General features: G+C 37.2%; 2 protein-coding genes across 2 annotated transcripts in view; one reads left to right on the top strand and one right to left on the bottom strand.

Annotated features, from left to right (window-relative positions):
• Window positions 1-2905: 2905 nt before the first annotated feature.
• LOC106533182 (uncharacterized) lies at window positions 2906-9633 on the top strand. Its single transcript, XM_014029421.1, has 6 exons — window positions 2906-3286; window positions 3570-3650; window positions 5123-5419; window positions 7876-7993; window positions 8077-8107; window positions 9094-9633. Exons 2-6 carry the CDS (start codon window positions 3575-3577, stop codon window positions 9172-9174), a joined length of 603 nt encoding a protein of 200 aa, XP_013884875.1. The 5' UTR covers window positions 2906-3286; window positions 3570-3574; the 3' UTR covers window positions 9175-9633.
• A 3146-nt stretch (window positions 9634-12779) lies between these two features.
• The window catches only part of LOC106533183 (nectin-1), a 39042-nt gene continuing 35572 nt past the window's right edge, over window positions 12780-16249 (bottom strand). Inside the window, exon 9 of the mRNA XM_014029423.1 lies at window positions 12780-14204. The gene's annotated coding sequence lies outside the window, so the exon portion shown is untranslated. The remainder of the gene's footprint in view (window positions 14205-16249) is intronic.

Here is a 16249-nt window from a genome sequence, read left to right on the forward strand (position 1 = left end):
ATATATACACATACATACATATATACATACATACATATGTACATACACATACATATACACATATACAAGAGAGACTTGTTATTCAGAAGTAAAACAGCTAAAATCAATTCAACCAATAAAACACATTAATACAAAATAAAACATATGGACAAAAGCACATTGAAACCAATTCAAACTAAAGCTACCCTAACTATAAAAGTAAAAAAAAAACCTCAGAATCAGGAGCAACTGTTGTTGGGTGTGATCTCCACTTCTTTCAGTAAAAGTTAAAATTTCTTAATGGTGACGAGACTGGACAGCATCTGAAGCAACATGCTGAGCATTCCTTGAAGAAATGCATATCGCCTGGTGACTTTCAGGCCTTTGTTTTAAAGTAAGATCATCTTACAAAGTGTAAAAACTATGGTTTTGGTAAAACCATAAAAACGTGATGTGTCATGCAAAATCACAAGGTGTCTTTTAATCWAATTGTGTTCAGAATGTGTGTTGGGGGGCTCTAAAAGTCAAGACTAAAATTTTAAAATCAATTCTGAATTTACTTCAAGTGGAGGAGTTCAAGTATCTCGGGGTCTTGTTCACGAGTGAGGGAAGAATGGAACGTGAGATTGATAGACGGATTGATGCAGCTTCCGCAGTTTTGTGGACTCTGTACCAGTCTGTTGTGGTGAAGTGAGAGCTGAGCTGTAAAGCAAAGCTCTCTGTTTACCAATCAGTCTACATTACTACCTACTTACTACCCTCACCTATGGTCACAAACTTTGGGTAGTGATCAAAAGAACAAGAGTGGATACAAGTGGTCAATATGAGTTTTCTCCGCAGGGTAGCTGGACTCTACCTTAGAGACAGGATGAGAAGTTCAGTTATCCGGGAGGGACTCAGAGTAGAGCCGCTGCTCCTCCACGCTGAGAGGAGCCAATTGAGGTGGTTTGGGCATCTAGTAAGGTTGCCTCTTGGTCGCCTCTCTAGGGAGGTGCTTCAGGCATGTTCAACTGGGAGGAGGCCCTGAGGAAAACCCAGGACACGCTGGAGAGACTATGTCTCTAGGCTGGCCTGGGAATGCCTTGGAGTCCTCCCAGAAGAGCTGGATGAGGTGGCTGGGGAAAGAGAGGTCTGGGCTTCCCTGCTCAACCTGCTGCCCCCGCGACCTGACATCGGATAAAGCGTGAGATAATGAATGGATGGATGAATTCTGAATTTGACAGGTAGCCGATGTAAAGTGGATAAAACTGGTGTGATGTGTGCCCTTCTGTTAATACCCATTAAAAAAAGCCCTGCTGCAGCGTTCTGTAGCAAACGAGTGAGTGCAGATTTGTTAAAACAAATGAGAAGAGAGTTACAATAATCTAAACGTGAAGAGATAAAAGCATAAATACTCATCTCTAAGTTTGATTTAGTTAACGGTTAGCTGTCAAGTTAGAAACTTTTTTTTTTCAAATGATAAAAACATTTCTAACCAAACATTGTAAATGGCTGTCCAGAGATACTGACTGGTCAAATAAAACACCAAGATTTCTGAGACTGGACTGGGAAGAGGAGCTCAGAGAGCTGGTGATGAACTTTCTGCTCAGGAGCACTAATCAGAGTTTCAGTCTTACTGGAATTAAATTGAAGAATCACCTTAGAGATGAAGTTTTTAGCTAGCCATTCCTTAATACAAGACTCACAGTTTAGTAAGTCAGCTAACTTGAATACCTCTGAATAATTGAACAAGCAGTACAAAGGTATCATCAGCGTAAAAGACACATTTATTAAGCTACTGATAATCTTACCCAGGGGGCTGGTGTACAGAAGCAACAATAATGGGCCAAGTACTGAGCCCTGTGGAACACCATGAAACAGAGGAGAGGCATCAGACATTATGTTATTATTGGAAACTTTCAACAAGGCAATCTCAGTAGAATGCATTTTATGGACCAGATTAAAACTTGTCCAAGATATTATTATTTTCCAGGAAAGTAGTCAACTACCCTGCCACTACCTTCTCCACAATTTTAGAAAGAAAAGTTAATTTTGATTTCACAACAAATTGTAGCTCAATGTATGTTAGATCAACAGGGTCAAAGTTGCTTTTGTTTTTGCTAAAAACATTTTGAATTAGGTCAACTCCACAAGTTAAAAGGTTTACGTATATCTGTTGATTACTTTACTCATTGTCCATCTTGTGGATAGATCAGAGGGTTGATTATGAGGACTGTGGTTCCACCCACAATAATAATTAAGCTTTCTGTGGACAAACACTTTTCACCCCATTTATATAAAAAAAATTACAAACCTTCTCAGACATGCCACAGACAATGTCAGGTTAATAACCTAATTGTTCAGTGTCAAGTATGAATGAATGAATAATAGTTTATTGATCCCATGAAGGGAAATTACAGTTAGGAACAACCTGTTCAAGAGAACAGGTGCAGCTGTGTCCAGCAGCTGTGCAAGGCCATACCCTCAAGTATCTCAAGAAGCAACATTGTTTCTTTAAGAATTTCTTCTGGTATTTGATCCCTGCAGTGACGTTAGGTTTGTCTCATCTACATTCAAGGAAAATGTTTTTATCATAGTGAACAAAAAGAGCAAACCATACAATTAACATAGACACCTGAGATTTTGAACGAGTTCAATTTTGCCAACATCGGAGGGATGACTTTGCAAAACACGTTTCAGAAAATGCATGTGAGAAAAGGAAACCACAAGGTTCTCATAAGCCAGCTCGTGTCAAATTACCTGTTTTTCATGAGCCTGAAACTTTCATTTGCACTTTTGGTTTTAGTACGAAAAAGTATCCAGTGTTCTGCCAAAACCCAGGTCACAATATCTATTTCCGTTTCTGAACTGCATGTAGAATTCTGAAAGTTATGTCTGATATGCTTTTTTGATGCATTTAAAAAAAGAAAAAAAGAGGTAAGACACATGGTCTGTGGCCTTTCACACAGTGCAGGTGTCAAAGTGGTAAAAAAATAAATAAAATAAAAACTAAGCTAACTTTGTGAACAGAAACCAGACAGTAGTCTTGCATCTTCTATGATCCAACAAACCAAACAACAGAAAACAAGCACATTTCTCACTTTGCCTCCGACCACTAGTCATCTCAGTTGTCATTTCCTGTGTGGAAAGCATTTATTCACTGTGTGGGGGTTCTTACTAAGTTTAGACTAAAGAGAGGCATGTCCGTTATATGCTGCAAGAAATGAGAAGAAACTGTTAACTTTTCTGAATATATACATCTACAAAAGTAGAGTCAGCGATAATTCACTCAGAAAAGAGATCAGACATCTGAAGGATCTTTATACAGGTAAAACAAAACTCCATGTTCAGTTCGCTGTAATCATGTTTAGAGATGATGTGTTTGTTTCTACGATTTCTACTGATGATTTAATTTAGTTTATACACCCCTGTTTAACTTGGATTGTTTGAAAAAAAGAGACCATGTGTTATAATCCGGTTGTGCAAACCCTTTTTGTGAATTATGCAATCTTTCATTTGGAAATTTGTCTTATCTGCACTCAATACTCAGTATGAATATTGATTACCAGCATCTATGATTTAAGTTAGAATAAAATTTTCTTTGTTTCAAGGTGGGATGATGAATTTATCAAGATATTTTGGCATCAATGGCACAGTGATGTGCTGCATCATCTGGATTTTCTGTCCAGCAGGTAGAAATGGCTTACTTTAAATGTGTGTGTATGTTTGTATAAGCTTTTTTAGACGGTCCACGCTTGTCTCATTCTAATGCATCTTTTTTTTTTTCAAATTTAGCTACAGATTGATCTGTCTTGAGCAAAAGTGAAAAACCACACATTTAAATTAACTTGAATCTCAGGCATTTCAGTGACATTAACCTTTACAGTGTAGTCAGTTTGTAAGTTTGCAGTTATTTACAAATATACAGAATATATCTGCACTGCTTTAGTTTGCCAAGACGTGTCTGCTTAAGTTTGCATGTGTCTCTGTCACTACTCAGCTCATCAGGTCAAGGCAAAAAAGAGACAAACTGTTTTATTTTAGCCTAGTTAAAACCAGCCCCATGTCATTTGCTTTGGAAGGAAACTAGAACTGAGCGGAACTGGCAAGGGCCAGGCTAAATTAAATTTGTTTTTTCTAGCTTAAAACCCAACTCAATTAAAGAATAATAAAAGTACCCAGCAAAAACAAGCTAAATCCCAGCCAGATTAAATGACTGGACTGCCTGCTATATAAAAAACAGCAAGGCCAGTCGGGCCAAATCAAAACCCAACAGAAATAACTGGACACCTTGCTATGGGGAGAACAAGAGCAGCCAGGTTTAAAAAGGCCCAGGTGTTCCCAGTCAGCAGCCAACTCCAGGCCACACCCATTTCACCTGGAGAACAAAAGAACAAACAATCCAAGTAATGACAGGAGTTGCAACACCCACCTCCAAAAGAAAAAGTCCCAAAGGAAACCCTACGAACAATTACTCAAGACAGAAATCTAGAAAAAAAAACATTAGGTTAGAGGGATAGGTTTTTTGTGCTCTTTATGTGTGTTTTCTCCTGTATTTGCAAATTTGTTTCCGATTGTGTTCTACTTTTTATCACCTATATGCAATGATTTATTGAAACTTTTTGAGTTGCAACAAACTTGCACTGGCACGAGATCAGAGGGGCTTTTAGCTCAGGCAGCAGGGAGATTTACGTAACATTTGAGCCAAGCAAACTGCTCGTTAGAACATAGCAGTACATTATTTTGCTAAAACAAGTAATTCATAAAAAAACATAGTGTTTGAAACAAGGACTCTGTTTCAGGAATTTTATAGACCTATAGTGATTTTTCTTACGKGCAGAATTTTGGTGTGGCTGAAATGACTACGTTAATGGGTTCATTCTCTGAAAGTAAACTCCACAAATATGCCTGTTTGATTAGCTGGTGATTCTTAATTGGTTTTGTGTGCATGCATTGTTGGGTGTGGTTTTGTGGTGAACTGACTTGTGCACCCATCTCACCCAGCTCCTTGTGACTTTAAACAGGCTCAATTTATATGCAGAAAAAGGATAGATGGATTTATGTGTCCCATTTGCTCCTGCCGGTTTCAAAGCTTTGCATTTGTAAAAATGCACAAAATGTTAAATGAATGCAAGTCTCACTTGAATCTTTTTTTTTTGCACAGAATCAAAAATGATCTCTAAGAAGGTCGGCGAAGACATGATGCTGACCTGCACAAATAAATCTGTGAGCCTGCTGCTGTGGCAACTAAATGGAGAAAATCTGTTCTCAGCAAATGATGCAAACAAAACCAAAACATCAGATATTTCTAAAAAACTCGACATAAAATTTTTAGATACAAAAAGCCAGCCATATGCCCTCATCATCAAGAACATCAAGAAGTCCCATGAAGGAAACTACTCCTGTGAGGTAACTGGTGATTTGGGAGTGTCTGGGGAGAGCTGGGAACTCATTGTCACAGGTGAGCAAAATCTTCACAACTTACCAATGATACAATAACAAAATGGAACAGGAATTAAACTGCACGTTTACAAAAAACAGCCAGCAATGATTTATGTTACTCTTTAGCTGCACACAGATACATCACAATTATCAAAGTACATTGTTCATTAAATCTTATTTAGTCTTTAAATACAGTTACTAAACAGTTCGTGGCTGAAGCAGCACTGGCACTGTCTTTGCATTTGCTTGTTGTATATTTAGTTGTATGATGGATTTCCTTTTCTAATGAACACAGACCGTATCAGGTTTCCTGTTTTGATGTGACAAAGTTGAAGAGTGTTTTAAGAAACACAGGACATGAGCACTGCTTCAGCTTCCACACACACTATCTAAAAACACACTGCATTTGTCTGCAGACTGATTTTGTAAGTACGATTTCAAAAAAGGTGGCACGAAACGTGGAACACAGGAAATGTTGAAATTGAGAAACTCTACCATTCTTAAGAAATAAACTAGACACTGCATAGCGGTAACATAATGACCCCTGCACGCACAAATGCATCGGAACTCAGAAGTCTTTATTCCTAATAAATGTCATGCTACTAGGTGCATCCTAAAATTGTAGTGGTTTGGGTGAGGGTCTTTTTTTGGGGGGGGGGGCACATTGGTTGACCTGATGGATAACGCCTCATCAGAGCTAAACAACCAACGAAAACCTGAATCTCCTATGTTTAATAGTTTTTGAGCTATAACCCTTTTTGTATGTCTAGATACCCCTTTTTCAGATAAATTGGGGGTCTGGGAGGTGGGGGGCACTGATTGGTGGGCCTGATGGATAGAGCTTCATCAGAGCTAAACAACAAAAGAAATCTGAAGCTCCTATGTTGAAGAGTTTCTGAGTTATAAACATTTTTGCATGTCCAGACACCCCCTCTTTGAAAGGAGCCTCCTCCTCAAATATGGGGTCTATGGTAAAACTGTTGGCTGGCACAGTGTAGGTCAGACTCATCTACAGTCCTGCCAAATTTCATGTTGATTGGTGCAGCCAATTTTGTGCTACGGTTGACCAAAACACTGAAAAAAAAACAGTATGAAAACAATATGACTCCCGCTTACGCTTCGGTGCGGGGGTCATAATAAATTAAGTTTGATGGCAGCGACACATCTAAAAAAAGACAAGATCAGAGACAACAACAGGCTATAAAAGTAAGCAGTACGAATAAACAGTTCAACTAGCACTTTCACATCCATAAGAAAACTGCAACTGGAGCCTTTTAGAGAGGCTGAAGAAGCRTGTAAAATGGATGGATGGATGAATACCTCAGAAATAAAGATGAACAGACTGAGTCTGAAAAACTGGAACAATTTTAGAACAGTGTTCTTCACCAACAGACATGTCATCATTTCAAAAGATTTACACATTTTGTATATAACTATGTTTTACCAGCACTTGGTCYAAAAATGGCCTCTCTGATGGTATGGGGGGTGCATTGGTGCCTCTGTAGCACAAGCATCTTCCACATTTAGAAAAGCAACATCAATGCAGATAACTAAGTCTGTATAGTTTTTACGTGCTCCCATTCAGACAAGACCRTTTCCAGGGAAGGCCTTGCATATTTCAGCAAGACAGTTGAAGARATTTAATGGGGTTTGTTTACTACTGGTTTTTAAAAGCACCACACATTCTGTAGTCYTTTCTYWGGTGAATAATGATYTCTTTATTGWGTGATTATCTTTGTGATTACGTTGGTGATTTTATGTACAGAMTGGTCTGAGTGGCTATCAAAGATGGTTACACAGAACCGGAGGTAAATATAGGTAAGATACATGCCTGAACACACTTTCAACACTTAACTGAACCATTGTTTTAACACTAGAACAGGAAAATTGTATGAGGACCTGATTTCAGCCGTAGGCTGGCCATTTTGATGACACAATGAAAATAGGCGGAGTCAGTTCCTGAAAAAAGATGATATAATGACGTTCCTCCCTGTAATGCTTTGCTGAACGCACACAGAGAAAGCATTAAACTTTCATTCCAGCCCGGGGCTGATGTGGTTGTGTAACTCACATTCAAACATTCTAATATTGGTGTATTTTCTATCTGGTTACGTATTACGGTAAACGAACATGCCATATTTTCTTTCACAAGTTGTTAAACCACACTGCATCCACTGCCACAGAAAGGCTTTGTAGCAGAAGAGTCTGAACGCTGCACTGGACCGCCTACAGTTCAGAACTCTCAACAATAGATAACATTTGACCTATGATGAAAATAAAAACCTAGCAAAGAAGAGCCAGGACTGTTGACCAGCTATATTCTACCTCAGACAAAACTTACATTCTCGGTGGAGCATATTAACATTTTACACAATGTTCTAAAGTTTTCAGAATTGGGGTTGTACATTTTACATCTTAGACTTTACAACAGCATTGCAACTGGATAAGTAACTCTCATTCTGTTTTCCTCCACAGGGGAAGCTGAAGGTTTCCTTCAACTACYGATTCTTGTTGCAGTTGGTGTTTTTTGTACATGTGTCCTGATAATAATATTGGCTTTGATTATTTTCAAATGTCAGCGGAAGTGGAGACAGTAAGTTTTATGCCACCACTTATTTTTCACAAAGTGATTCTGACAGCATGAAGTAAAATGAAATGTTACTCTTTTTTTTACAGACACAATATCCAACCTCCTGCTTCAATAAGGGTAAATATGATTATCTAGTCGGTTTTAACCTTTAAATTTTCTCTTAAGTGTTTAACTTGAATCAACATTTGTGTAACTGAGTAGGCAAGTCAAAAATAAGTAGAAAAAGCTACCATTTAGGTATAATATGTTTACTACAAAGGTCAGCTTTGTGCATTCGTGTCCTGCAAATAACTGTCATAACCTGAGGCTTTTTGTTTTGTACTTTTGTCATTAAATGTTCAATTCATTTGAGTCTTATTGTGTTTTCTTTTGTATGCATTTCATGTTTCTCCTGTGTCATTTACTTTGCATTGTCCCACTTCTCAACCCTGCTCATCTACTCACATCTGTTCCCTGTTTTCATTAGGYTCAGATTCATCCTTGTCTTCATTTCCCTCAGTGATTATTCCCCAGTTTCTCAATCACCAGTTAGTTCATCATTCTGGTCGTTTGTCTTTTCTTGTATGAGCACCTTGGGCTTTTGATTACAATAGTTTCTCCTCCTCAAGTCCTTGCATGAGTCAGCATCCTTGGGTCTCAACTTGCAAAAAATCCTGATGCACAACGTTTAGCCAACTGGATGTGCCTTTGGGGATGGAGTTTGTTGATGTTTTTCTGCTAGCATTCAAACTGAAATATTTATGCTCAAATAAGAGAAGCTTGAACAAAAGGTCTCCTCCAGAAATTGTTACACAGTGGTACTTATATTTGTTACAGGCAATTAAGAATTGCCCTCACACAGAAAAAAGCACCTTCAGGAACGTGAAGAGGCTGTTTTCGGCTTGTATAAAATCATAGAAGGTACAAAGAAAAAAATGGGGCTTAAAATAGCAAAGTTTTTTTTTGTCTCTTTCACCTGCTTAATTACTCATAGTACCATAAATATTGACCAACTTTTAGTAGACTGTGTATTCAGTAATTTATTATTTTTAATTTACCGCAGTTACTTTCAGCAGAAATACTAACGTCATTTTTGCTTTCTTTCCTTTCTTTCTCTTCAACAGCAGCAGCCAGAACAAGATATCTATGAAAACCACCTGGAAATTCAACGACAAGCTCAGGCTCACAAACTTAGACCTCAGTAATACCCGTCTGTACATTAAGTTCTGGACCGTTCGAGATGTGAAATGTTGGGGTGAACTACTGCTAAGTGCTCTACTGCCCAACTCAAATCACTTCGCTTAGAAAAAAAAACCTTTCTTCCAAGCAAAAAGAAAAAATCTTAATTTAGATGTGCTATTATTTTCACTGGTCCTGAGCAGGTTTCATGTGAAGGCTGAATAAAAAAGCATGACTAAAAGATCAAAATAACTTTTCGCTGTAAAATATTGTCATAATGGTCAGTCCAAAAATACCGAGGCTCCATTCGTCAGAAGAAGTTGTAAATATCCATTTGGTAAATTTATTTTTAAAAAGCCTCAGTTAAAGAACCACAAAAAGTTACAGATGATTGAAAAACAATACTTGTCTTGTTGAGTTGTGGAAGAAAATATAAATACTAAAGGCTCAAGTTGCTGTTGATGGTGCAATAAAAGCTTATTAAAAACACGGAGTACTTTTTGACTTGTATTTTGATCAAAGACAGGAGGCAGATTAGCTAAAGTGATGCTTCAGGTATTTTAAAAAGGGCTTCTCTAGAAATGCTATAAAAATGTTGTGTTGTGAATGGCACTTTAAACTCCTCATTTGGAGAGAAAAACCATTTTCCCAGATTGACAAGCAATTAGTCTGAGTGGAAACTCCCCACCAAACTAATTTCACGTAATGGTCTCAGCAAAAATGTGTTCCTTATTAAAGTGGTTCAGGTTGCACTACAACTGTCACAGTCAGCAGCTGCAGAAGAACTGTGCATGTGGATTTAACTGCAATATAAAGCAATTTCATGAATCACTATGAAATAACTGAAATTCACATTTTAAGACCGCAGCAAACCGCTCTAGCCTTTAGCTTCATCCCTAAGGTCAGAAATAAACTTCTCTGAAACCTGTACATATTTTCATAAACTGCTTTTTGAAAACTTTTCAAAAAAAGTGTGTGTGTGTGGGTGGGGGGGTGATCTACAGTAAAACAAAGCCCGTTTCATTGAATCTTCATTTTTCTTAAAAGTATTTCGCTGGAAACTATGGAGATGTAAATATTTTTGTACCATATTTTAATGTGCTTTATTGTGGAGCAAACAACTGTTTTAATTTAACTGAGGTGCAGCACAAGCTTTCCCCTTGTTTCAGTTTTTATTTTTGTCTAACACAGTTGTAACGGTGGTTAGTGCTGTTGCCTCACAACAATAAGGTTGTAGATTAGTCTCCTGGCCTTTTGTGCCAGTCGTGAAAGTTTGTTGACTTTGTAACTAATGCGTGAGTGAGATGGTTTGTCTCTTTGTGTGTTTGTAATGGACCGGTCCTCTCATTGTTTGAATTAAGAACCAGTTCCTCCTCAAACAAAGGAAAAGGCAGGTGAAAAAAAAATGCACGATTGGATATGCTGGAAAAATGTTTTTGATTTTTGTGATTTAACTCCTACTTTAAAAAAATATGTGGCTGCAAAACATTGTGACTAATAGCATTTCTTTTATTTTGGGAAAAGGAATAACTGTAGTGTTTTAAAATAAGAATTGGTGTCTTATGTACTTTTAAAATTACATTGGTTTGAATTATTCTGTGTCTGCACGAAGAAATTAAATGTAATCTACAGAAATGACGGCAGACAAGTTTAACAGTAAAAAGTTTTAATTTATGCAGGTGTAAAATAAAGGTCAATTAAGATCAAGATTACTTTAATTAGAACACATTCAAAACAATCACACATTAAACAAAGGCAAGAACAAACACAATGCATGGAGTACATGCTTAGCCAACGATTTGGCACTCATTAAGCTTTACTAAGCCTTGGCATACTGCAACAATCCAACAATGTTATGAAAAACTAATATGTAACGGACTTAAAAACTTATCAACTAACTTTTGTGGCATTAAGCTTTTTCCACTGCTWGTTTTGTTTCATAGCCATACTTTTCTATTTTGTAATACAGAAGTAAAACAATTCTCACCACAAGACTTTTTTCTTAAAGTACAAAAATCTTAAGGCATTTAGGAATCTGCAGCTACACACTTTATATAAAAGGATATTTCTACATATGATTAACTTGTTTAGCTGGTAGCTTTTCTGTTGAAGGAAATATTACTTATTGGATTGGAGCCTTGTTTTTTAATTCAAAATGTTCATAAAACTGTGAATATATTGACATCTCATTGAATGCAGCTTTTTTTTAAGCACGACAAAACAGTCTTCTAGGCTGTGATCAATATCTCCTCCCACATTGTAGTCGCCTCAGCTGTTTTGGTGCCCACAATGCCAGCTGATTCAGCCGAATGCACACTTTAGAAATGGTGGGCAGATTTGGACCAGTTTTGCAATAATTGTTATTGACAATTAGTGTGGTTTTCAGATCTGGACCAAACATCCAGTTGTAATGCTTTGATTTGGGTTGGATTTGCTCAAACAAAATAAAAATAAAAATCAAGGTTAAAAACAAGCTCAAAGTCAAGCAACACTGAAAACTTATTTGGAGTTTACCCTGGAAAAGCTGCTCATTCACTACATACCACCACCTTCTTTGTTGAGTGAGGAATAAAACACAGCCTTGATGTCCCATTTTGCTGTGATCAGTGATGCTTAAAATTACAGGGCCTCAGGTTAAAAAACAAACACTCCTTGTAAAGCAGCTTGGCAGCAAAGTCAAAATGTAGATTCCTTCTTTTGGTGTTAGTAACACTGCTAAATTCTAACCTTTGACAGATATACTGTTGGCGCAGCGTTCAGTCTTTACATTCATAACAGCAGTGAACAGTGACAGGAGACTTTACGTAATACAAATTTTACATAAAAGAAAACAAAAAGCAAATCCTCCAAATATAACACTTTTTCTAGTCTTCATTTTTTATCTTTTGCTGTGTAAAGACTGTCAGTTTACTGACTTAATGCTTTAAATATTTTTTATTTAACAACATATTTGTCATTTTTAAATACTGAGCATAAGTTAAAGTCTAAACAGTTTTAGTGAACCAGTATATATGGTATATGTTTTACTGCAATGCAGCAAATCACCTTTCTTTTTAAACATATGTCTACTGTATACACGCAGTTATATAAAACTAACTTACATAAGCACATTGATTAATGCTGGTGTAGTTTTTCAGTCATTCCGAAAATGGACTTGTATTTCAAGTACTTTTTACTTGTTTGGCAAATGGCTTCYTTCATTCCCCTCTCAAACTGCCTCTATTGTCCAATATAGAAATATTTTGGTCTTCAGAAGAGCCTCCTATCCCTAGGCTGCAACTACAAGTTGTGTGTGTGTGTGTGTGTGTGTGTGTGTGTGTGTGTGTGTGTGNAGCCTCCTATCCCTAGGCTGCAACTACAAGGTGTGTGTGTGTGTGTGTGTGTGTGTGTGTGTGTGTGTGTGTGTGTGTGTGTTATAAAGTAACAGACTGGAACAAACGAATGACAGTCAGAAACATCATGTGTAACTTAAAGAAATGTTCCCTTCACAAAAACACAATCTGTGAAAGCACAACCATTTAAACGCAGAAAAAAAAAAAATCGCAAATATGGAAAGTTATTAGAAATATTAACTCAGGTTTGATGCCACCTCATGCACATCATGTGTAAGCCCAGATGATACAAAGAAAAGTACTGTTTGAAGAATTTATTTTAAATACAGAACCACTGGTCTAATGAGAAAAAYGATCAGCATCATGTTAGATGTTAGAGATTTATCACTGACTAGTGTCTTTACAGCAACAGCTTGGTCCTTCAAAGCTTTAAAAATGATACAGCAGTATAAGAACTAAAAACTTTAAATGTTCTTAGATATTTATCTGGCAAAAGAACATCTTTTTTTTTTCCTTTTTAGAAAAATCTATTATGTTGTATTTCTCATTGCATGGAGCTGGTGCCCATATCCAGCAGTTAGTGTATGAGAGGGCGGTGTACATCCACCGCAGGACACAAACAACTTCCMATCCTACCTGCATCTAGGGACAATTTAGATTCACAAATTAACCAAAATACACGATGTTAGTCTGTGGGAGGAATCAGAAGAAGTCAGAAAAACCCACACATGCAGGGGGAGAACATGCAAACTGCAAACAGAAAGGTCAGGAGATTAGCTTCAAACAGTTTCACTGGTGTAAGAATTTAGACTATTTTAAATCACTACATCTTTTAAAACCTTAATGAGTGACACGTGTGGTTTGTTAAACAGTGGCTATTTTGAAATAAAGAAATGCAAAATCTTATAAAAAAACTAAGAGTATGAGATGAGGTCCTTTGAGCTGCAGTGTGCTGGAACCACACTGCCCTCACCTGTCAGACTGTCATGACTTWTTCACGTTTTCTGCTGTCGTAAATGATGATCTCTACTAAGGCATCTATGAGAAATTCAGTTCAGATTCAGAAATGGTGTCATCTTCACAGCTCCTTCACACTGGATTACCACCATGCTTGTACCATGACCTACACAAACTATTAGAGTATGACTAAACTGTTAGAACAATCATGGTACAGTACTACTACATTCTTACTACAAAATGCATTTGTCTTTCTATTTTGATTTTAAAGTAAAAATAGTTTAAAGAACTATAAAACCAATAATATAACTAATTCTTCACAACCAACATGTTAAATAAAAATGAAACAATTAACATCCATAACACGTGGCACTTAATGTTGTGCAACTTTTGATGTTTATAGGGGTAAAAATTTGGTTTAAACAGATTTAGCAATTGTTCAGTCGTTTGTAACCCAGCAGATAAAAATGAAAAGCAGCATTCYGCGGCTTTGCTTTGAATCAGCAGATTAAAGCATACAATCCCACACTGATGTAACATGAAGCCTTCGCTTGCTTTGAAAAAAAAAAAAAAAAAAATCACCTACTGGAAGACAAAATTTCTGACTCTTCCTTTGACGGCAAACCATCTCTGTTTTAGAATGATCACTGTTGTCTGAGTACACCACACAAACTAACGCACAAAGCCACAGTCTAAAATGAATGGACATGAGTGACAGAGACTTTGTTTCCMAACATGCCAATGGTGCTGGTCTTGTTGCTTCATAGCTGTCAAGACAATTCACACAGATTAGTCTTAAACTATATTGGACTGGTAATATATTTAAAAATACACATTAAAAACAAAAACAAACAGCTGCTGAACTAAAACAACACAAAAATTAAAGCCCCCTGACATACTATAATGTTTTGGGAAAAAATACCCAAGGGCCCTGTCACACTGACATTTTARGCCWCATCTGCAAATCTTGTCCAAAACACTGGCGCACGCTGAGGAGGAGGGAAAAAAGCATCRATTAGCAACTTCTTTTGGATGTGATCATWYCGTGYTGCTAACAACTTAAAGAAATATAAAAMCTATGAGTAAATTACCTTAAACGTAACATGGACAAGCTTATTGTTTGACATTGGTAGAACCCCTGCAGAACTTGTTTACAGCATGATGCAACATCAGCAGCAAGTCACACAGCGACGCACAGCATCAACTTATGAAAAAATCTACAACATGTTGATGGAAGTTAGGTGTAATTTTAGGATAATTTGCCAACACGTTAGTATAAGAGGGCACACATCGTTATACGGAGATGCCAGTGCAGAATTTTTAACATGCTCAAAATTTTCACTGTATGCAGAACTGTTTCTGATCAAATTCAGCATGTCGGCATAAGCCGGAAATTTTGAGCATGTCCAAAATTACTGTCTGGTCATCGTGCTGACAATATACTCACAAATAACACCTAACTTGTGATACTTACAGCAACGTGTTGGACAAAATTTGCATAAGTTATCTAAAACGTCATAGTGTGACAGGGTCTTTAGGTTAAAAAATAAATAAAAAATGGACTAAGAGCACTGAATTGTTTAAATAGATGTAACAAGTTTGGTTCTACTTGTATAAAATTACAAAATTAATATTTTATTTTAAATGAGGTCATTAAAAGAGACATATCATACTTTTTTCCACATTTAAATCATTCAGTTGGGGTCTTTATTTAGTGGAACTGCAAYATTTTGGTYTAAATTCCACCTTATCGTAACTCCACAAGCCCCTCTTTCACTCCTTTTCTGAAGTATGTCTCAGATCAACTCGGTTTGTGGTTGTCTCCCTAAATCCAAACTAGGTGCTAAACCCCACCCCCTCTAGCTTCCAGAGCAGTCCCTTCTAGTTTGAGAGGGGTTTGACTGTATAGCAGTGCAGAAACTCTTTATTTACAAATGAAAGATGTCAACAACACAAGACTTGTCCATCCAGCCTTACACGTTGGAGCAAGAGTAAGACGGGAATGAMGACTACAAAATTCAACCCCTGGCAAAAAGTRTGGAATCACCAGTCTTGGATGAGCACTCATTCAGACATTTCATTCTATAAAACAAACTCAGATTAAAAACATGATACAATAATAAGGTCATTCCAAAGTGCAACTTGTTRGCTTTCAGGAACACTCAAAGAAATGAAGAGAAAAGAACTAAACAGATGAAGCATAAATGGGAGGAAGCTGGAGCCAATGTATGTGACCGAACCGTAAGAAATCACCTAAAGGAAATGGGATTTCAATACAGGAAAACTAAAAGAAAACCATCATTGACACCTAAACAAAAAAGAACAAGACTGCAATGGGCTAAGGAGAGGCAATCATGGACTGTGGATGACTGTATGAAGGTTATCTTCAGTGATGAGTCAAGAATCTGCAGTGGACAAGGTGATGATCCTGGAACTTTTGCTTGGTGCTGGTGCTGTTCCAGTGAGATTTATGAAGAGGACTGCCTGAAGAAAACAACCAAATTTCCACAATCCTTGATGATATGGGGCTGCATGTCAGGCAAAGGCACTGCGGAGATGACTGTGGTTCATTCTTCTATCAATGCACAAGTTTAMATTTTGAACAGTTTTCTCATCCCTTCAATTGAACAGATGTTYGGASGTGATGAAATAATTTTCCAAGATGACAATGCATCGTGCCATAGGGCAAAAACAGTGAAGGTATTCCTTGGAGAAAGACACATCCAGTCAATGTCATGGCCTGCAAATAGTCCAGATCTCAACCCAATTGAAAACCTGTGGTGGAAATTGAAAAAAATGGTCCACGAGAAGG

Source organism: Austrofundulus limnaeus, unplaced genomic scaffold (genome assembly GCF_001266775.1).
Source record: "Austrofundulus limnaeus strain Quisiro unplaced genomic scaffold, Austrofundulus_limnaeus-1.0 Scaffold900, whole genome shotgun sequence".
Lineage (NCBI taxonomy): Eukaryota > Metazoa > Chordata > Actinopteri > Cyprinodontiformes > Rivulidae > Austrofundulus > Austrofundulus limnaeus.